At 48.8% G+C, this 23,593-nt stretch overlaps 1 protein-coding gene across 1 annotated transcript in view; it reads right to left on the bottom strand.

Annotated features, from left to right (window-relative positions):
- Window positions 1–697: 697 nt before the first annotated feature.
- VWA8 (von Willebrand factor A domain containing 8) overlaps window positions 698–23,593 on the bottom strand; it is a 3,012,337-nt gene continuing 2,989,441 nt past the window's right edge. Inside the window, exon 45 of the mRNA XM_069639376.1 lies at window positions 698–1,851. Within this exon, the coding sequence (XP_069495477.1) occupies window positions 1,743–1,851 (109 nt within the window). The 3' untranslated portion in view covers window positions 698–1,742. The remainder of the gene's footprint in view (window positions 1,852–23,593) is intronic.

Genomic DNA, 23,593 nt, shown 5'->3' with positions numbered 1-23,593 from the left:
GGCTTGACCATTCGTATGCCGTTCTCCCTAATCAGCGTCCCATGTTCCCTTGTGCCTCATTGACTGTGGAGCCCTACTGTGACTCCAGATTCCACTTCCTTCACCTTAATGTCTAGGGTTTTACATGTCTACTTCCTGGAAGGCTGTTATTGTATCATACCACGATGCAGCTGCCTTCTGCCACATCAACTGTGCAAGATTGTGGAATACATAATGCACCTTATATGCCCACCACACGACTCACTGACTCGGAAATTCACAGAACGTGGCGGTTGAAAACGACTACTAGGCCCGTAAATTGCTACCGGTCAGCTATCTATTTGAACAAGTGACCTTTTCTGGTTTGTGGGGTTTTCCTGCCTTTTTTAATTGGGAGGCATTTTGAAATTCCTCTGCTAAAAAACACTTTTACATATATACATTTTTAACATCTCAGTTTCACCTTCCAGTCCTTGCCAAGGGGAGGCCAATCTGTGCAGGTGTTCTCTGAACCATAACCTAACCTCAGGCACCACTATTCAGACAAAAGACATCTCTTGAAGGAACCTTTTTGAAAAGGAATTTCAATTATAAACTATTTCGGAGCATGCACACACCTTAAAACTGTCAGTTTCACTTGCACTTAGCAAACGTATTACCTTTTGGCCACGTAAAGCAGTCAAAATATAACAAACATGAGATTCTGTGGGCTATACCATTGACCATTAAAAGCAATATTTTATTATAAGACAGATAAAGCAAATACATTTATATATTAAAAAATGAATTACAAAAATGTATGTTAATTTACAGAAAAATGAATGGCATTCAGCAAAAGATTTTACGCAATGTTGTAAACTGACGTGCTGGTAAAAAATGTCAAACACGGGAATATTTGCAGATCAAATGAAACGTAAATGGGCACAGCTATTCGGGACATAACTTATATCAAATTATGGAAGTTCTCCCTCTACAATTATTTGCCCATTGTGACACATACACATCCTAACTATTGATTTGTAATTTGTAAAAGGGAACATATAGCTACTAAGAAAATACATCAGTGCTGCCACTCAATTTTTCAGAACCTTTTTATGTGAGAGGATCGTCTACACACATTCTTGGCATTCGGTATTTAAAAAACAATAAATAACTCTGCACTACTCGTGTATGTACATCGCATGCATCGCATGTGCATGTATGAAGGTTCAAAGACATTTCAAATTGATAAGTTTTTTTCTTAAAAAGTGGCATCCAAACATATCATTTTTCAAGGCTTCCAGGCGCGTCGTCTATGGATGTTACAGTACAAACAGGTTCTAAACAGTAGAGGTAATCATTTCTGTACATCCTATCGTGAAAAGTCGCACTTCTTTACAGTGTTGACGAATACAATGTATAAGACATGATACAAGTCTTTTTGTCAGTTTGCAAGAAAGTTTAATAGATACTTCGCCCGTCAGGTGTTAGTAGCTCAGCCTTTTTTTTTACCATTGCAATATGGCAGTTTCACTTGAGCTGTTCTCGCTATTCCTGGTGCAAAGAGCTGCATAAGACGGATTGGAGTTCTCACTCCTGAACTGGGTGGCTTGGCTTCTGGTTAAAAACAAACGATTTCCTTTCCTGTTGAAATTGGTTTTGGATTTGGTCGGATAACTTTCCAGCCGAGACATCCCCCCCTCCTCTCCCCCCCCCCCCCCCACCTCTATCCCCTCAGGCTCGGGTGTCGCCGGTTCATCAGAGGAGCTCTGTATGTCGCCTTCTCAGGCACTTGACAGCAGGGTTGACGTGAAGATCTGTTGCAGGATCTGCGGGATCTGCTTGGTATCCATGGCGACAAACGAGCGGCCAGCTGGTAGTGTCCTCTGAAGCCTAAGGGCCAAAACAGGAGAAACGGAAAGAAAAATTAGCATTGCAAAGGCAGTCAGCCACATTCAGGCGCAGAGCCTCGGGAGAGCAGCCCGAGAAAGGAGGCTTTCACTTGTGTGAAGGCCCAGCGGATGCACACTATTCATTTCGCCGTCACTGGGCGATTAAAGGCTCCGAGGAGCACAGGGGTGGGAGGAAGCACCAGGAGGGAACAGTTATGTCACACACAGGCCCTTTGAAGAGCGCAGCCGCCTGCCCCTGGATGTCCATTCACAGCCTTGCCATTGACACTTTCTTTCCTAGCGTGTGAAAGTGCCCATTGATGGTAGGATGCCAAGGACAAAGCCAGCTATTAGTACAGATGAACCCCTGACAACCCAATAACACATGAGTTATGTTTTGTGGGTGTTCTTGGTTTCTAAGGATGAGAAGGGCCCGCTTGTTTAGTTGCTGAAACACTCTCTTATATAAACCCAGAACACCATATTTAGTGTTTGCTAGACCTCAACCTTAAGCTAAATTACTTTTCTGTACACGGGTTGTTTTGAAGCATTGCAGGCTAGTAATTTTCCTTTTTTGGGATGAAAGTTGATATGACACGTAAAAGCACGGTCTGCAGAAATAAATGCCATTTATTGACAACGCCTTTGACTGGCTGACTTCCTATGCCAGTTTCTTCACATCACCAAGTGGTGTGATATGGCCAATCCACTTGTTCAGCCTTTGCCCCAGTTACCCCGGAGTTTGGGGGCAAGGTGATTTCAGAACCAGTATGGTATGGTAATGTTTATTTATATAGCGTCTATACACAAGGCAAGTGTTTCAGACCGCTCAAGGAGGGAGGGAACACGGGGAGAAACAACAGTTATTCACAGCCCTTGACATTCTGAACGATAATAGTCTGCACACAGGCAGAGTAAGTGTATATAGTACAATTAACAGTGGGGATAATAGCAAATAGATCTGTCGACGATTGAGCAGTTTTTCCAATGCAAATGAGGGCATAACCATGCAGGGAGTGAAGACGCGGGGGGGGGGGGAACAGACAGACGATTCTTAGGCATGGTGCAATCAGAACACGCAAGTGCAAAGACAGTTACAGAGGGAGTGGGGGCAGATGCAGAGGGGAGAAGTACTGGGGGAGGGTCCTAGTGCACCCAGTTGGTGGAGACTGGGGTAAGTGCAGAGAGATGCCACTCTCATGGGTCACTATGAGTGCAGTGATAATTAGGTGAGTGCAAGGCCCGGAGGCAAGTGAGAGAGGACTGGTGGGGGTACCTGGGACCTGTGAGACTCTGAGGTACACCAGGCGACCAGTCAACAAGCTGTAAGGAAAAGGAGGAGAGAGGGAAATAGCAGAGGGATAGGTTAGGAGGGTAGGGGCAGAGAGAAGGAAGAGGAGAAGAGCAAACTGTGCTACCATAGGGCAATTTTGGCCAGCTGCCTAGAGCCACCAGCAGGGAGGGGGCCATTTCAATGATTGCACGCCTGCACCAATGATGTTTTCACAGTGCTGCATGGTTTTCACCTGTCTTGGGCCAAGGACTTCTTGTGCAGACATTCTCCACTCACTCACTCTCTCTATAGATTGCAATATGCCAACTTCTCCAGCAACCGTATATTGTCATCTCAACCACTACATTTAGGGCCTCATCACGAGTTTGTCAGTAACCCTTAAATGCAGCGGTAACGCTATTACCGCCTCATTTAAGGTTCTGCCAAATCACAGGCTTGGCAGATTTTCCCGAGCTCTGAGCTGGGGGCAAATCTGCCGCAATTTTGCCGATTTTTGGCACTATTACCGCCAGCGCAGAACATTCCCCATTGGGCCCAATGAGGAATGGGAAATTCCAGAATGGGCCCGATAGGGAATGGCGACTTACCGTTCTGCCAAACCCATGATCCGCCGCTAATACCGCCGGGGGGTTGGCGGTAGGGCTAATAGCCCCGCCCTCCTCGTGAGGAGGCCCTTAGTGTTTGGGATGACAATATATTTAAGGGAATATACAGCGCTCTTAGATCCCTGTGCCCTTTTGCTTCTGCCGAGTCCTTGGCTTATACTTTATCATCAGCTCAATGGTTGTTCATCCAGTTGTCTCGTGGGGGGTATTTCGATAGCTCCTTAGCATTTGTGACATGGCTTGTGGCACTGCCATCTGGTCTACAGCTGCTTTTTGGTGAGTCCTTTTGTTGGTGGCCATAAATATTTCCACCATACCATTAGCTTGTGGCCATAGTGGTGTTATTCTCTGGTGGCGGAAGCCTAGGTGTGTTGCAAACTTACGGACGTCTTGGCTCTGGAACGGCGGCCGTTGTCGGTTTTGATGGTGTTGGGGACCCCCCCATTTGCTGAATAGTTAATCTATTATTCTTACCACATGGGGAAATGCTGTGGATTGCACATGCTTTGCAAGGGGAAAGCGTGAGTACTCGTTGATGGTCACAAGAAGGTGGCCCCCTTCTTCTAGTGGGCCATGAAAGTTCATCACTACTCTTTGTCATGGCCCTTCTGGTAAGGGTACCGTTTGGAGCAGGCATGGGGGGCTATTTGCCGCTGTCTTTTGGCAGGGTGTGCAGTGCATTAGCGTGTCCTCTATGATGGTGTCCATGTATGGGAACCACACTTGATTCCGGAGAATCTTCTTTGTGTTAGCGACCCCTCTGTGTCCCTCGTGGGCGATGGTCACTAGTGCTTTCCTCAGGCTCTTCGGGCCACTAGTCGGTTGCCTCGCAATAGTGTCCCTTGGTCGGTGGTGGCTAGCTCGGTGTGAATCTTCGCCATCATCTGAAGGTCTCTTTTGTCTACCTCCCCGTTCACATAGTGTTCCATATTCAGGTGTCTCCACTTGTTGTTCGTCAGGCATATTGCCGCCTGGATGGTGAAGTCCGCTCTGCTCTTGTCCGCAAAGAGTTGACATGTGATGGCGGGGGGAAGAGCGTTGAATGATAGATAAGCAATGTAGTCATCCACCTCATTTGCCATGACCTCCTCTGCTGTCCCCTCTGGGTTGTGGGATAGATAGTTGGCTGGGTTGGCCTCGCCTCCTGGTTTGTGCATAATGGTATAGTTGTACTCCTTTAGCCTAATACCCCACTGTTCTTTAGGTGGGGGCATCTTAGTTTTGGGGTTGCCAAAGAGTGACAGCAATGCCTGGTGGTCTGTGATGAGGACAAATGTCCAGCCGATAATGAAGTGATGAAACTTCTCACATGCCCAGACCGCTTCTAGGCTCTCCCGTTCGGCCTGGGAATAGGCATGTTCAATGGCGGACAGAGCTATGCTGGCGTAGGCGACCACCTCCGTGCGGTCATTGTTGTTTGGGTCTATTTGTGCGAGAATAGCTCCCAGGCCCACGGGGCTGGCATCCACAGTGAGCTTGGTATCCCATTTCGGGTTGAAGTACGCTAGCCGCCGGTTGTTGGCTAGTTCATCCTTGATTGCACAGAATGCTTTCTGGCACAGCTCATCACACTCGAATGGGGAACCTTTTTCGAGGAGTCTCCTGAGGAGGCTTGTGAGGGTGGCGTAATGGGGGAGGTAGCGAGCGCAATTCCCTGCCATTCCTAGGAAGGAGCGCAATTCTGTGATGTCATTTGGCGCTTGCAGGTTGACGGTGGCACTTATTGTGTCGGGGTCGGCCATGATGCCATGATCAGAAAAGATGTGGCCAAAGAAAGGTAGACTCTGCTTGTTAATGGTGCACTTCGGTCTGTTGAGAGAATGCTTTATGAAGAATGCTGCATACTGATCTTAATGCGGCATCATGCTGTTCTTGTGTGATCCCCAACACTGGAATATCATTGCTGTAGTTTAATGCGTTTGTGACAGGTGTGATGAGCCGTCAGATCGTTTCTTGAAATATTTCGGCCGCAGATGATATTCCAAAGTTAAGTCGCTTGTAGCGAAACAGTCCCTCATGTGTTGTGAATGTTGTAATCGGTCTGGATGTGGGGTCAATGACTAATTGCTGATAACCCTGGTTGAGATCTAACTTGGAGAACCGGGTGGCTTGGTTGAGCCGCACCAGCATATCTTCGATGTTGGGTCCCGGGTGTCTCTCCCTCTGAATTGCAGTATTAAGGATTTGCATGTCCACACAAAGGCGTAGGTGGCCGTCGGCTTTGGGCAAGACCACCAGGGGGACATCCACGGGGTGGGACTGTCTACTCTCTCAATAATGTCATTCTCGAGGAGTAATTGCAATTTGTGCTTTACTTGGGCCTGTAGGTGGAATCCTATCCTGCGGGGGTGCTGCGGCACGGGTCTTACAGTGGGGTCAATATGAAGTCTTATGACTGTGTCCCTGAGTTTGCCCACTCCTTTGAACAACTCTTGGAATGTTTCTTTGAGGTCATCTATGTCACTTTCACGTTGGGACAGCGCTCTGAGACTTTGGGTGTGTGGGGGGAGGTTGTGTATGGTTTCTGAGGGGTCATACTGAATGTCAATCAGTGTAGGGTCTTGGCTTTCTGGTAGCTGAGGAGACATATCCCAGTTGTCGGGCTGTGTATGACGTGGATGGTGGTAGACATCCATTTCCTACTGTTTATCATGTCACACTGGAATTTGCCCTTGGATTGAAGGGAAATCATCGCTCCCCACTGGAAAATGTGCTCTTGCGAAGGTTGTAAGGGGTACATGTTTGCAATGGCACTGTAGGCTCTTTCGTTCATCACGTTGACCGTAGCCCCTGTGTGTATAAGAATTGGTTCTGCAGTCCTACTATTTGTACTACCACTTTTGGTGCTGTGTTGTCGTCCGAGGTGTCGTATTATCAATCAGACATATTCTCTGCTATACCTGTCATAATCGTAGTACGATTCTGCTGTTGCAGATTCTTCTCCCTCGATTTGGCGATTGTCATAGGGGTCATATGTAGCATACTCTTGTCCATGCCTCTGTTCCTCTTCTTGGTCTAGTACTAAGGTGGGGAAGTGCTCCTGCATCTCGACCGGCCTTCCTGGCGAGTGAACATTTAGGTTTTCAAACGCTCTTATGAACCCTGGCTCGGTGGTGGAAATTGCTAGTTTCTGCTTTGGGCGTTTCGTCCACCCTCTCTCTCTTGGAACAGTCGTGGAGTAGGGGTTTTTGGTGGGTCATACCTCCTATTCCATTTTGACAATGGTGGTGGTCTGTACGCTGGTAACATCTGTGTCTTTTCTCAGCAAATTGAAGTGGTTTTCTTGTCCACATCTCATGCACATCTGCACTAATGCTGGGCATTGGCCTTTCTGGGGGAACTCAAACCTGCACCTGTAGCACTGCCTCTCTGCTGGGGCCCGTCGGTTTGTGTTCCATCTTTCTTTGCAGTTCTGTGGGCCAGAGTATCTGGTCTGTCCTTGTGGGTTGGTGGCGAGAGCAGCTACCGTCTCTGCTTTCTTCAGGTTTTCTATGTTAGCTGCTTGCACATTGACTCTCTCGTATACCCTCGCGAGGTCTGCTATCTCTTTTAATGGGAGGGGTGTTTCAGTAGGTGTTTCTGAACTGTGAGGATATGCATCCTTTCATTACTCTCACCCGATGACTTTGTCATTGTTGAAGTTTGCGAAATCGCAGTCTGTTATTTTCCTTTGGAGTCGAAGGATGAATTCGCCAAACCTCTCATGTGGTAGGTGCGTGCACTGGTTGAAAGTGTATCTCTCGTAGTCTCTGTTGGGGAGGACGACTAACGTTCTGTTGATCGCGGCTGTGAGGCATTGGTATGTCATTTTCTCTTGGGGCGGGATGGTTTTTATGATCCCTTTGATCTCCTTTCCCACAAGGTTTGTGACAATGTCTTTCTTGTTGGGTGCATCCTGGTACCCTACAGCCCTCATAAAGTCTTTGAATTCCTCAACCCATTCCTCCCATCTCTGACATTGGTTCTTTTGTGGTAGTACTGGGAATGGGTTGGGCCTTCGCAGAAATGTTATTGGGTTTGTGGGGTTTACCCACGCGACGGCTTGCGCTCCTGCACCTGCTGCTGCTCCTTGCAACATTTTGTTGAGGGTGCGTGTTCTTCGTATGCGCGGCGGTGGGTATGACTGAGGTGTCCGGCTCCCATGTGGTCTCTGGGCTTGTTGCTGCTCTTTCTGGTGTGTCTCTTGTGTGTTGTATTCTTGTTCGTTGCTGTGGGTGGCTTCCTTGGACTCTGATTTGTATCACTCTTTTTTGTCACAAAGGTGTGCACATGCTTTTTCTCTGTCCTCGGGTTCAAGTGGCGTGATCAAGGCGAGGCTTGTGGCAGGCCTCTGAAATGTGTGCGCAGTTCTTGGCATCCCCCCGGGCTGCTTCCTATCTCTGATCCTGGTCTGCCGCCTTCCACCCGCTCAGCGCTCCTCCTTACCAGTGGGTGGGCCATGCGTTGATCAGCTGGATACCGCTGTGCTTGGAGTGAAGCAGCCATTCCTGGATGGCAGTTCAAACGTAGTAGAAAAGCGAGCGAAGGAGTTGCCCTTGCTCTTTTCAACCCAGACCCGCGAAGCCTCTGATGAAAGCAACATAAGACTGGGAATTGCAGCTGGCAAATGGTGTAACGGATGTCAGCAGTACATGGCACCCTCCCGCACTAAAAGCCAAGGCAGGGAAGACATGGTTGCCATCATGGGACCGTCCTTGACTCCAGCGGCAAAGGAACCGCCAATGATTCAGCACAGCCGGTGAGTCAGAAGAACCTGATAGTCACAAGTACTGTGTTAAGCTCAAGGCTGCAGTAGCAACTTTAAGAAGATAAATAGACAGGAGGTATTTTTTTGATCAAACTTGGTACCAGAGTCAGAGTGGTCCAGCACCACATGCACGCTCAGTTGGAGGTCTGGTACTCCTCTCCTGAACAAAGAGACTTTGGTGAGCATTGTAACTTATATAAAGAAAACTACAAGTACCAAGAGGCCATAGGGAAGGATGGTATAAGGTGTTATGGTGGTCATACAAGGGTCAAGCCAAATCCCTTGTACAATCGAAGGTCTTTGACACACTGCAGAACTTTTGATATTGTGAAACAGGTGTTTGCGCCCAGCTAAGGGGAAGGCCATGCTAAGTGCGATTGTGTGAAGCCCACGCTTGCCGTAGGCCAACAGAGCGACCCAGCGAGACGAGACTGTACTTCGGACGTCTGGTTGGTGTGAGCCCGACTGAGGGAAGATGACGACTGAGAGAAGGATTGGAGCCCGGCTGAGGGGGATCCAAGGGTGAAAGGTAATCACCCGATGTAAAGGTTAACAAAAGGAACTTTTGTTTTGTTGTTCTTTTGGCTTCTCGGGCCCTCTGAAGCAAGAGACTTTGCATGAGAAGAGACTTGGACACAGAAGTCCCTGATACTGAGAAAAGGTAATGTAAGCTTGTGCCGGAGAAGCCCAAGAGTGTGCTGTGCTCGAGAGACCTGCCTTGTCCCGTGCTAAAAACGTGGGGAAGGGAGACCCGACTCATCATTTTGTGAACACTTCTTTCTTTTCTTGTGAACATTGTAAAGACTGGTAGGGGGTGTCTGTACTTCTGCTCTCTATATGTTAGAGGAGAGGCACAGAGGACCCTAGGGTTGTAACGGTATTACGGTATACCGTTAAAGATACCGTGAACCACTTAATTGAACAATAATAACCGTCACATTGTTTATACCGGTATACCGTTCATACCGTTAAGTGTGCTTTTCAATCTGATTTGGAAAGGCTGCAGTAAGCAAGTTCTGCGCAGTCTTGGTCTTGCACTGTTGGATGTGCCGTCTGCCAAGTAGTTTCAGTTTGAGCAGTTTTTAAGGCCATTCCATAAACCACACGTGCCTGACACAAAATCAACATGTTAGCAATAGGAAGAATAAATACAGTGCCAAGAAGGAAAGGGGTTTACTTTTTTTTATTTACATTTTTTTTAAAAGCGCTCACACAGCCCCAGGGCATCGAGGCGCTGTTAAAGAAATTGGTTTTGTTTATTTTGTTGCGTAATTGTTTTTGTCTTAGTTGCGTATTTATAACGTGCTTAAACACCCAGAGGTTTCTAAGCGCGGACCCAGGGATCGAACCTGTGTTGCTTTGTGTCGTCTTGCTTCCAAGGCACGCACATTGCCGCTGAGCTATCCTCCCGGGACTTTGGGTTGGCGGCTTTGGGGTTTATATATTTATAATGGATAATGTTTTCTAAACATATGACAATGCCAGATTTCCCTGGTTCTATCATTGAATTTACATATATTAAGTCACACTGCGAAATTTAATCATCTCTGTGGGTATTCCCTGCTGCCATACCAAAGGGTAACATGTCCGTGATTACTGAACACCTTTTGGCCCAGAAGTAAACTAAAGGCTGTAACGTAAAGAGAGAGTGCGTGTGCGTGTGTGTGTATGCGCATAAGCGTATACTACCATCAGACTCCATTAATCTGTGGCATGCAGATTATCAATATGGCAACATGTTCATCTTCACCAGTAGCCAGTGGGGGAGCTAAAAGCCTAAATGACCACTTAAGAAAAGCTATTCAGTTTGCTTTGCCAGTCGCAGCAGGGCCCCACCTCCCCCTCCTCTCCACACGTGCGTTTGTGTTTGGTGCAAGCAAGGGGTGGCATTTCAGTGGAAAGTATGTTGAAAAGCCCAATTCTGGCCCTGGGTGCATGGTTTTGTTTGTGATGATAAATCTGACAATTTATGACCTTTTAGAAAATATTTGTTAAGATTAGTTAACTCCACCTGCTATACCGCGATAACCATGATATACCGTCATTTGGCAAGAAGGTTATTGTACCGTCATAAAACTAATACCGTGACACCCCTAGAGGACCCCAGCCAAGATTCTTGGTACGTGGTCGAGCAATCGAGGCCTAGCTTCTCAGGAGGTGATGCAGGCTGGTTCTTAAGTACAGTGTAGTCCCCGAACCCCCACAAAGGAATGTACACACACTGCATTACTGAAAACACAGTCTTTATATAATATTCAAGGGTATGTACACGATCACAATAACGCACTTTGTATTCAGAAGTCAATAATGATAAATATATACAATTCTAAAGTGGTACCACCCATGTTATCAAATCTCATTAAAGTGCATCGACTGTAGGGTTAAAATGTCACACAGATTAATAACGAGGAAACCAGCAATAGAGATAGGCAGGAACGTAAGATGGTTGAAACAATAGGCAGAATGCTGACCCCTACCAATAGGCACAGTTCTGTGTGGAGATCCCCCACCTGGGCAACCTGTAAATAAAAGATATATAGCACAAGCCCAGTCCATGTAATGTTCAGTAGTCTTACTTCCTCCATTAAGGTTTTACCCCCCCAATGTACCTGGTGGAGTAGAGTTCTCCGACGATGTGTCAACCAATCCTTCTTGAGTGACTCCCTTACAGGCAGGAGCCAGGGATCGTCGAGAGGTGTCGAGGACCTCGGCGTTCGGTGTCGGGGAATCGACGGCCCTTCTTGAGTGCCCTCCCTTTAAGGCAGGAGTCACGGGTCGTCGAACGTCCGACGGGGAACAGGGTGTACTACGGCAGGGAAGTGGCAGCTTCGTTCCTAGCGGTGCTCGTCGATGACAGAGCATTGGCGTCCTGCAAGGAAGAGGCATGCGGGGCACCTCAGTGACGATAGTTCTGGACCGCAAAGAGATGATGAAGAACTGTGGCCCAGCAAGGGCGTCGAGTCGTCGGCGTCTCTGTGGTCTTTAGGTGGCGGGAAACCCACCGGTGGATGCTCCTCGGTGCGTCGACGGTCGGGCCTTCCCCAGCGGTAGACAAGCGGGTGACGAAGCAGACGAGAGCGTTCGATGATCAATGGAAGTTCTTAGGCAAACGGGAGCACGGCGGCTCCGGTCGGCGACGGCGATCGTCGACAGTGGCGGACAACAGTCCGAGTGCTTCTCTTTGAGATTCCGCGGCAGTCCCCGTCTCGGGTCGGCAGCCTGTCAAAGGTCTGTCTACCAGGGAGCTTTGGCAAAGATCAGCTGTGCACGATGGTCCCTCGTAGCTCGGGAAGAGGGCGCCTTACCAGGTCCTCTCTGGGTCAGTCCTTGGAAACACAGCAGCTTTCAGATTGCGAGGTAGAGCCACAGCACTCCTTCTCGTCCAGCGGGGCTTCAAGGTCAAGCGTCAGTTCCTCCAGTTAATCGTCATAGTGGACTTCAACCTCTGAACACGATTCCTAGCAGTGAGAGGTCCCCAGATATACTGTTGATCTCCCATTCATTCCGCTGGGTCACACTCAAGCATCCAATCACGACTAAGGGCATTCATGCAGGCAGGCAGCCAATCAGGCACACAAGGTATTCAGGCCATTCACTTCTCTCCAGACACTCACAACAAGTTATGTGTATTGGGACAAGTACCGAGCCATTCAACACTCCAAGCTGCATTCATACCGGTTTCGGGCAGGGTTGTCTCAGTCATTGTGTCAACCACCAGATACTAGACACCCACAACACAGAATGCATATTCGTCACACACTCTATTCACCCAGGTCCCACCCACAGGAGGTACCCACAACATACATCACCGGGAAGGCTCCAGCTAGTCTGGCCGGGCCTTCACAACACCACCATATATGGCATTTCCACCCAACAGCCAGTCAGGGGGAAGGGACAGAGTCAGGGCTTCCCAGGACTTTGGGAAAACAAGGTAATGGGTAATAGAAAGCAAGAGGCCACAGGGGCCATCTTGTTTTCCATCAGGAATCAACTGATCCCAATGGCAGGGCCGGGGTAAGCCAAAATGGAGGATATTCCGCGCACCTGTCAATTTCAGCATGGAGCTGCCACCAGCCCATACCCTGCTCTGCGGGCCACCCACAGGTGCCCAAAAACATACACTAGGGGCACAGGGTTGTACCCCCACCCATGGGTGCCATAAGGGTATCCCAGGGGTCCGTTCACCAAACCAAAAGAGAGAGAGCTGCACCACCAGGAGTCTCACATGAACTCCTGTGCAGAAAACATGACAGAACATACGATAAAAAGCAGTAAAGGACAAGGATACGGAGGCCCTGTCCCTCCGATGCATTTCCAGCATCACAAACATTATACCACACTCTTTTGTAACATAGCATTAAGGATTGGCAATATGTTTTTTAGTATAGACCTTTTTTATTTGACTAGACTCCACTAGGACTGTATTATTATTATTATTTGATGGTCTTATCTTGCTCCCATCTTAGATGTAGGTTTAGATTAGGCTTTTATCTCAACCCTTTTACAGTTTAATAAACACCCTTGAATTGTGATCACTTGTGTCTGTCTTACTTTGGTGCCACGCCTTCCTTACTAGTCCAAGGGGGAGAGAACTGTAACCTGCATTGCCTACAGCTAAAAGGTAAGCAAGAGAACCCTTATTCTTTTATGGAATATTAATTGGGAAGAATTGTAACCCACTCTGTTAAGAGACAGTAAAGATAAGCAGTTGTTTGTTCAAATCACCTCATTTATAGAGGTTTGGAGCAAGCATGACCACAGAGTATACTTGCAGTAGTAGGAGATTTATCCTGGCAGGCAGGTACACTAGGAAAGGGACCAATTGTAGTTAGTACTGGCAGAATAGAAGAAGATGATTTAAAATACTGCGGTTGTGGTAAAAAGGTGTGGTGGAAGAGGAAGTATTAAATCCATCACCTTGTCTTGATAAACTGTTGCATTTCAGAAAGTGATATTTGAGCCATCTGACTAAAGTGTTTCTTTTGAAGAAGTAATTGCAGAAAGTGATTATTGAGTCATTCTGACAAGAATGTTTCTTTTGAAGAAGTATGATGCGCTAACAAGTACTTGGCCTTTGAGAAAAGAAAATGTTGCATTGATTAATGAATTTGTGTTTTGGAGGAAAATACTTTTGTTTTGCCAAGCAGGAGGTTGCGGAAAAATTACCATGTTGCTTTGATTTGTGAACAAGGCTCTGGAAGAGAGATATTCACTTTGCCAAGTGAAAGGATATATTGAATGGAAGAGACTTTGTATGTTACTTTCTTGAACTTGGATTTTGTTTTAGATATTCCTGAATTGATCCAGGGGACGGGAATCCAACCCTGGTCCCAAGGATTACCATTTAAAGACTTTGAGCTGAAACTAATATATTATTTTGTGTAATTTAAGACAGCCAAATCAACCTTGAATCATTTTGTTGTTGTATATATTAGTGTGAGGGTCAGATACTTTTTGGATACTAGGTCATTTTTCTTTAGCCTTAGTTTGTTAGGCAGGACATCCTTGTTAGGTTAGGAAAATTTAGGCATTTGTCTAACCCCTTATTGTATAATAATAATAATAATAATAATAATAATAATAATAATAATAATAATAATAATAATACATTTTATTGTGATATAGTCCAAAATGTGGACTTTACACATGATAAAACATATAATGATATACACATTACACATACACAACACAAATACACAGTACAAATACATTGTATAAAATGTAATGCAGTGTAAGGAACAAGTTACTTACCTGTAACTGTTGTTCTCCAGCATGGGTCTGGCATGGATTCACATGCTCATGAACATTCCCCATCGTCAGGCCGGGAATCCTCGGTAAAGAAAAAATCAGTATCAGTTTTGTTTCTGATCTGTCTTTCTCAGTAGTAACCAATCACTGGTCTCTGGGTCATACTGCCCCCAGCCAATGACTACCCTCTCCCTAAGCCCCGCCTCTGGCAGACATCCTCAGATTTGGTAGCACATAAAGTGGCAGTATGACCAAGTGAAGAGCCGCAGAGGGGTAGGAGGAAGGGTTTGCATGTGAATCCATGCCAGACCCATGCTGGAGAACAACAGTTACAGGTAAGTAACTTGTTCCTTCTCCAGGATGGGGTCTGGCGTGGATTCACATGCTCATGAATATAAGAATACAAAGCAGTACACACATGCACAACCACGGGAGGTGGCAAGGCTCAACATTAAGCATTACATCAAAACTCAACATTAAGCATTTCTTACCTCCTCACCAGGCTCACATTAGGTGAACAGGTTTGCACAGCACTGCTTGGCCGACCGTGGACTCCTCCCTGGAATCCCGGTCGACGCAGTAGAATCTCGTGAAGGTTTGCGTCGGCCTCCACGTAGCAGCCCTGCAGATGTCCACCAGGGGCACACCAGACAAGAACGCTGTGGTAGCAGCGATAGCTCTGGTCGAATGGGCTCTCGGACAGCCGGGCAATGGTCGGTTTGCCAACCGATGACAGTGCATGATGCAGCCGGAGAGCCATCTGGAAATGGAAGCCTTTGAGAGAGCCTTCCCTTGGTTCACAGGTCCAAAGTTCGCAAACAGCTGTGATGTCCTGCGAAAACTCTTTGTTCGGTCCAAGTAGAACTTCAGCGCTCTAGCTACATCCAGCGCGTGCAAAGTCCTCTCGGCCGGCGATGAAGGCGACGGGAAAAATACTGGTAACACCAAGGGCTCGTTGAGATGGAAGTCCAACGGCACCTTGGGCATGAAGGAGGGGTGCGTCCTCAGCACTACCCTCATATCATGAAAGGTCAGGTATGGAGGCTTGCAGGATAGCGCCTGGATCTCTCCCACGCATTGTGCGGAGGTGATGGCCACCAGGAACGCTGTTTTCCACGAGAGAAACTTCAACGGGGCCGAATGCAACGGCTCGAATGGCGGACCCATGAGCCTGGTCAGCACCACGTCGAGCTCCCACGCCGGGGATGGTGCCTTCACCGGCGGGAATGATCGAAACAGTCCTTTCATAAATTTCTTAACCAGGCGATGAGACCACAGGGATGACCGCCCTGTAGTCCTGGTGTATCGGGAAATCGCTGCCAGGTGTATCTTTATTGAAGCGTGAGATAGTCCAGCTTTGGCTAGAGACAGTAAGTACGGCAATATTTGAGGGGCCGTAATCCGCAGAGGGTTAATCTTCTGTGCCCCGCACCAGATAGAGAACCTCTTCCACTTATGTCCATAGCACTTGAGAGTTGAGGACGCCCTGGCCTTCGCAAGAACCTCTCTGCAGTCGGCCGGGATATCGTACCCTCCAAACTCTAGTGCTGCAGGAGCCAGGCCTGCAAGTTCAGCAACTCTGGGTCGTGATGAAGAATGGCGCCTCCTTCTCTGGAGAGAAGATCTGCGTCCATCGACAGCTTGACTGGTGGGGACGCTGACAAGTCCAGAAGGTCCGGGAACCAGATCTGTCTCGGCCACGCCGGTGCGACGAGGATCATCCTGCACCGGGACTTCTTGAGCTGGTTGACGAGTCGGAGCAGCAACGGCAACGAAGGGAACGCATATAGGAACAGGCCGTCCCAGGGAAAGAGAAAGCATCGCCCATGCTCCTCGGTTTGGGAAACCTGCTGGCGAACCTCTGGCACTTGGGAGTTCGTCGCTGTCGCGAACAGGTCGATCTGGGGTTTGCTCCATCGCTGAAAGAGTCGGTCCACTTGGTCCTGACATAGTTCCCACTCGTGGCACGAGCGCAGCTCTCTGCTGAGTGAGTCGGCGATGGTGTTTTTTATCCCTGCCAGATGAAACGGCACCAGAAACATCCCTTGAGCAACGGCCCCAATTCCACAGATCCTGGGCTTCCTTGGATAGGGCTGAGGACCTGGTTCCGCCCTGCTTCCGGATGTAAAACATTGTGGTGGTGTTGTCGGTGAAGATCCTCACAACCTTGCCCTTGAGGGACGGGAGAAAGGACCTGAGTGCCCAGAACACTGTCCAGAGCTCCAGGATGTTGATGTGGAGCGACTTCTCCTCCGGAAGTCAAAGGCCTCTCGCGTGAAGATCTCTGGTGTGCGCTCCCCACCCCTCCAGGGAGGTATCCGTTGTCACCGTCACCTGGTGGGCGGGGGTCTGAAAACCTGTTCCTGCCGCCAGATGAGCGCGGGTGCCCCACCACCGGATCGCTCGGCGGAGGTCTCGTTGAGAGGGATCCTGTCTTCGAAGCTGCCCGTTGCTTGTATCCAGCAGGCGTTGAGGAACTCCTGTAGAGGATGCATCCAAAACCTGCACAGCCGCACAAGATATATGCAAGAGGACATCATCCCGAGGAGGGACTTGATGCACCTCATCTTGGACACGTCCGTGGCCAGCAGGCGCTGCACCTTGCCTAGGATGGCCTTTGTCCTTTCCTCCGACGGTGAGGCCAGACGCGCCTCTGTCAAGCTTGGCTCCCAGAAACTGTGCGACTTGTGAGGGGACCAGGTGGGACTTGGGGAAGTTGATGGAGAACCCCAGGTCCGTGAGTAGCTGGACGGTCTTCGCTGTGTGTTCCACGGAGAGCTCCCTTGTCCTTGCGCGGATGAGCCAATCGTCCAGGTAGGGGTAGACGTGGATCCCCTGTAGGCGCAGCCATGCCGCCACTGGAGCAAGGCACTTGGTGAAAACCCTGGGTGCCGATTTCAGTCCGAACGGGAGGGCCTTGAACTGGTAGTGCCGCCCTTGGACCACGAACCTGAGGAACTTTCGGTGTCCTTTTAAAATGGGGATGTGAAAGTATGCATCCTCCAAATCCAACGACGACAGGAAATCGCCCTCCTCCAGCTGTCCCAGCACGTGCTGGAGGGTGACCATCCAGAACTTCTGTGCCTTGATGTACTTGTTCGTTCGTCGCAGGTCCAGGATGGGTCGCCATCCTCCTGTCTTCTTTTTCACGAGGAAGTACCTTGAGTATACTCCGGAGCCCCGGAGCCTCTTCGGGACGAGCTCGATGGTACCTTTTTTGAGCATCGCCCTTACCTCCAATAGCAGTTGAGGGACGTGATTTTCCTTCCTGGCCACGGGTGGAATGTGGGGGCACTTTTTTAGAAATTCGAGGACGTGCCCCAGGGCCAGGATGTCCAGCACCCAACGGTTGGTGGAGATGGACTCCCACACGCTGACGAACTTTGCCAGCCGCCTCCCACCGGGATGCTTCGGGGGGGGGGCCCGATACCACGGTCGGTTCAATCTTGCTTGGAGGACGCCCTGCCGCCTTGGCCTCCTTGGCGACGACAGTGGGGTCCACCCGACTTGCCTCGTCCTCTATAGGCTTCCTGCGACGAGGAGTGGGCCGCTTGGCGGTACGTAGAAGAGCCACCGCTGAATCCCTTGGAGGCACCCTGCTTGCCTCTGGTGCTCCGAAAGCACGGCCTTCGTTGCCGGAGAACGCCTAGGGCCTAAGCTGTCTCTGTGTCCGCCTTGAAGGCTTGGAGGGACTCATCCACTGTTTTCCCAAACAGATTGTTCCCGTCAAACGGCATGTCCAAAACCTTGGCTTGTACGTCCTGGCGGAAATCCGTCGCCTTGAGCCACCCTCGTCGTCTAAGGCAAACGCCGTTGCCTAGCTGACGGAAACCGGTGTCGGCAATGTCTCTTGCCACCGTAATGGCGTGGTCCGACGCCACTTTGCCTTCTTGCAAGATCTCCAGGGCCTCAGCCCTCTTGTCGTCCGGTAGGAAGTCCAACAGGGGGGCGATCGTGTACCATAACTCCCTGTCATAGCGGGCCACGATCGCAAGAGCGTTGGCCGCCTTAATCGTTGTTGTCCCCGATGAGATAACTCGTCGTCCCATTGCGTCCAGCTTCTTTCCTTCGCTGTCCGGCGGGGAAGTTGACGTTGAGGCCGATGCCCCCCCGCTTTCTTCTTGGCCGCCGCTGAGACGACCAAGTTAGGGGTCGGTTGTGCCCTAAGGAACAAAGGGGCCGCGTCGGGGACCCGGTACTTCTTCTCGTACCAATCCCTCTTGGCAGGCGTCGTAGACGGGTCTTGAGAAGGGTGAGACCCTCGTCCCAGATGTCATCCAGCAGAGGCACGGCGAGGATTGTTTTCCTCTTCGCCTCGCGCCGTTGGTAAAGGAAACCTTCCTTCTTCTTCTCTTCGGGGCAGAGCTGAAAAAGCTTGGATGCCCTGGTGATCATTGCCTGGAAAGATCCGATCTCGTCGGGCGGGGAGGCCCGGCTGGGGGCGATGGGAGCTCCGTCCCGTCGTCACCGCCGTCGTCGGTGCCCGTCGTGTCCGTTCCCGTGTCATCCCCAGGGATGGGGGACGTGGGCAAAGGTTGAGTAGGCCGCGATGGCTGAAAAGGCAGGGCTGGATGGATCCGCCTTCTCTTGTTTGGGGGTCTTCCCGCCGGGCCTGGCTCTGGCTCCTCCGTCGAGCCTGGTCCGGTTCCTCCGTCGGTGGTAAGGGCAATCTAGTCCTTATCTCTGAACATAAGTATTGTATTGCCAACAAAATGGCCGCCGAGTTGTCCTGCGGCTCCGGATGCGACGGGTGAATAGGACCCTCGCCAGTGCCGCCGTTGCTCTCGTCGTCACCTTCGTCGGGATCCCTCCCGTGGGAACAGGCCTCTTCGACGCCCTCGTCGAGGCCCTCCAAGACTTCTACCAGCTCCTCCTCGGATGCTGTGTCCGTGTCCACAATGGCCACCGGCACCCCCCTCTTTTCCCGCCGGGGTCTTCACGGGGGTCTTTTTGATGGGTCTGAAAGAGACTTCCCTCTGCGGAGGCAGGGAGACTCTGGGCCCTGAGGTCACCTCAACTGGTGTAGCCTCCACAGGCTGCGCCAGGGCCGCCGTGACTTCCTCGATGGAGGCATTGGCTGGGTGAATCAAGGCCTTTACCACCTTATGTAGGCCTGTGGCCTTCACCTTGGTGGGAGGGTCACCGCCTCGCTCCCCCTCGGCCGGATCCTTCGAGCTCAACTGGGGCCTCTCCAGAAGCTTCGCCGGGTTCTCGGCCTTCCTCTTCCCTGAGCCAGAGCGTTGGCTCGTGGTTGATGGCGCTGGAGAGGATGCGCCCTGCCTGGCAGCCGAGGAGCTCGACCGTTCGGCGCTCCCGGTGCCCGAGGACTCGCAGTGCTTTGCCTTCTGTTGGGCCCCCATCGCCGGGGCACCCTCACAGGACTTAGAAGACCGCTCGGACTTCTTCTTCTTCTTCTCACCTGACGGGCTCTTTCCTTCCAGCCAGTTGGAGAGACGAAGGTGTCGGTCCCTGATGGTCTATTCTGACATGTTCCTGCAAAACGCACAGTCCTTCTCCACGTGCCTTTTGTCCTCATGAAGACAGTAGAGACATTTCAAGTGCTCATCCTCCTTGAACACATTCTGCAGCTGGCATCCAGGGCAAACCCTGAACAGCTTTCCGGGCGTCGAGCTTCCTTTCTCTTGGGCCATGTTCGGGTAGGCCGCAGAAACTCCTGGACTCCTCCAAGAAGTGTAACTCGACGAAATCTTCACCCTTGAGGGGCGTAGAAAAATCCGACACGGATCCCCGTTAATCGGATGTAGAGACGGTGGAGCTTGAGGCTCTATTTGACCAAAAATGAGAAATTCTCTTTGAAAAAAGCGCGAAAACGCAGCAAAATTCGAGAGATAAACACGAGGACTCCCAACACTTGAGCGTGCGGTAAAGATCTGAGGATGGCTGCCAGAGGCGGGGCTTAGGGAGAGGGCAGTCATTGACTGGGGGCAGTATGACCCAGAGACCAGTGATTGGTTACTACTGAGAAAGACAGATCAGAAACGAAACTGATACTGATTTTTTCTTTACCGAGGATTCCCGGCCTGACAACGGGGAATATTCATGAGCATGTGAATCCATGCCAGACCCCATGCTGGAGAATACAGAGTAGATCAATAAAATAAATACAACACTATAAAATACAACATGCCATAGCCATAACAAAGTGCATAGTGCATCAAGAGCTTAACTAAAATGAGAAATGAGTTCCAATCAATTTGAATTTCATCAGATAATTCATCAAATAATTCGGTAGCAAAAATAGAGGCAGAAGAGAGCGAAGGCATCCCCAAATAGCAAAACAAGTTCTACCGTTTCACAAAACCAAGGAAGGGTGGGGGGAGGGGTGAGAAAGACCTGAGCACAAGCAATTACAAAGTCCTTAATCAGGTAAAAGGGTTTTGACATGTAACCATACCCTAAATTGGGCAATTTGCACTGAAACAGTATCGGAATTCAGGCAGTAATCCCAGATGGAATCTTCATTGATAGCCTCGTACCTATGAACCAGTCTACCAAGCATACACAAATCCAAGGATCCTAGATTGACACATTGGGTAAGAACATGCCTCGCTGACTCTGTGTTTCCTGGTCTGCCACAAATACGGAAGATCCTGTGGTGCAAGGCAACCCCTAGGCGAGGGCCTATAACCGCCAATACTGGTAGTTGATTTGTGCGAAACTTTGGCAGACAGTGCCTTACTTCGGGGTCTAGGCACAAAACTTCAAATAGGGTTGGATCTTTCGGTATCTATGTACAACATGGGACACAGCCTCGTACCCTTTTAACTTAGTCAGATGGATATAGTTCCCACACCAGTCCCATCTATTTAGTTTGTGTTCAAAAGATTTTTTCAGATGGGCATACTGGGTGCCTCTCTTTCTAGCAAAGGGTCAATCGATGTCTGCAAAGAGGCTTTCATTCAGGGTTCTGTAATTAAACCCCAGAGGGGCTTATTTTATTATAAAAATGGCAACTTATGAGAAAATTATACCTTTGTGTCCGTCTCACATTTCTGACCCCTCACAACAGTCAGAAAAAAACTCAGTCCGCATTTCCTGCTGTTGCACTCCTAAACTCTTGGGCCTGTTTTACTTTCCCCACCCTTCACTTGCAGTGGGACGGCTGCATCAGTCTCTATGAACCCGTAACATATCTGCTCTTTTTCCGTTTTATTAATGCACCTCACTCATCACCCACCTCTTTAGGGACTCTGAAGTGGCATTGGCTTACTTTTAAAAAAAACAATAAATTAACAGCAGCATTTAGCTACAGATGTTGATTACAAGATTTATACTGCGCCCATCAGCACCATAGTGGTTTTGCAGCACCTGTTCTTGTCTGAAAGGTGGCATATTGTGAACCTGCCAGGGTGTCGCCAGACTGAAGTCTGTGTAAAGGAAGGGGAGGCTTGGGGTGGAGGTTATAGGAAAGAGAAACTAGACAATAGAATTACCAAAAACAGAGGCAAAAAACAAACAATTGGAATGAGTGGGAATGGATATGTTTGTCGAAGTTATTGGTAAGCATGACCGCAGCACTCAGGAGGGTACAGCTCATATTTTCTTATGATATGATTGTTTTTTTATAATGCGATTAACACCCAGAGGTTTCGCAGCTGGACCCGGGGATCGAACTTGTGTTGCTTCGTGACGTCTTGCTTCCACGGCGAACACATTGCCCCTGAGCTATCCTCCCAAGACAATTACAGAAACGTTTCATTGTGATGGCAATATCTAGAACACCCACAGCATGGTACAAGATGTTGTTAGGTGATGAGAGGTTGGCTAATGGACTTGAGGCATTCTCAAGCGGGCCCTAGTAGTGTGGAGGCTTTCACCAGATCAGTTTGTATGAGAAAATCCCTATTATCAAGGGAGAGCAATGGGTTTGCCAAGCCAGCTGACAGGAGGGTCGGCACCAAGAGTATACTTGGGGGAATATGGGGTAAGTGAGTGCGGACGGGAAGAGGAGACAAAATGGACTTGTGTCCAGTAATATTAGGTTCGGTAAGCTATGAGCTAGGTATAATTCACTGTAACTTAATGAAATGACATTTAATAACAAAATAGCTTGAGTGTACAGCTATTCAAGCTAGGAACACAATTCCAGTCCTATGCAAAACCTTTATAGCATCTTGCAGGATAAACTCCAATAGACAGTAGATAACTAACAGCACCGTCCTTCAGATCAGATCAAAAGCAACCGCAGCATGATGCATGCTGTTAGAATGGATTTTTAAACTCTGCCCTGGTGGACAGATGTTTAGGAGGCTACACTAGTTATAGTGAGCAGAGAGCAACATCTGGGAGTTTAGCCTAACCAATCAAGGTAGCATAGAGAGTGGCCAATGCAAAATCTCAGGAGAGATGAGTGGGGTCAGGGGTCCACAATGGGTGCACACAGTGAAACCCCAAAGATTATACTTACACAGTTATAAAAAGAACAAATGTATTGTAGGGCCAGGAAACACATGAAAAATGACTAATGGGAGCTAAAACTATCAAACAATACTATTCTATAACACATATATACAATCACTTTAGTTGGCGCCTCATCAACAATACTACCCCCAATACTTGTAAATGAAGGGAAGTGATTAGTTTAGCACTAATTGTCTACAGCAATTACAATCCTAACCTTATAATTCTAACCCTAAATTGTATGGGTCCTTGTGCCTATAAAGTTCATAAAGTTTTCCAAGGGTTTAAGAGTTGGACAAAAATTAGGAGATGGGTCCTGGAGACATGAAGATGAGTCCAAAAGTCAGATAAGGTAGTATTCTAGCTAACAAAACAGTTCCCAGCTTTCAGAGTGCTTTCAGCAACACGTGGCAAAGTGAAACAACTGGAAAAGTTTCAAATGTAATCCAAGCTTTTCAAGAATGGAGATAGGGGAGCGGGTAAGTACTGGTGCTTACTGTAAGTATTGCTACACATTTAGATGACTGAGGATAGCCAATGTTCTGCACTTAGATGCATTCTGAGGATTACCTATGTATGGCATTGCATTTAGATGAGTTTTGAGGGTAGCCATAATACTGCATGTAGATACATTTTGAGGTTAGCCAATGTATTACATATAGATGCATTGTTGAGGGTAGCCATTGTATTGCATTTAGATGAATTTTGAGTATAGCCAATGTATTGCATCTAAATGGCATTTTTAGGTTGGCCCACTTGAGACTACCTCTCAACACCCATGCACTGCTCTAAGACACATCGAACAACACCTTTGCCTTTTAGAATGCAGCTATCCCCCACAATATAAATGTGGTCTAGCTGCACACATAATGTCTCTCTCCAGATTACCTCTCTGCACCCATCCACATGCCCACTCGACATTGGTGAC

This window comes from Ambystoma mexicanum, chromosome 7q (assembly GCF_040938575.1).
Source record: "Ambystoma mexicanum isolate Mex_15411 chromosome 7q, UKY_AmexF1_1, whole genome shotgun sequence".
NCBI classification, from domain to species: domain Eukaryota; kingdom Metazoa; phylum Chordata; class Amphibia; order Caudata; family Ambystomatidae; genus Ambystoma; species Ambystoma mexicanum.
This window is presented reverse-complemented; position numbering and strand designations above follow the sequence as displayed.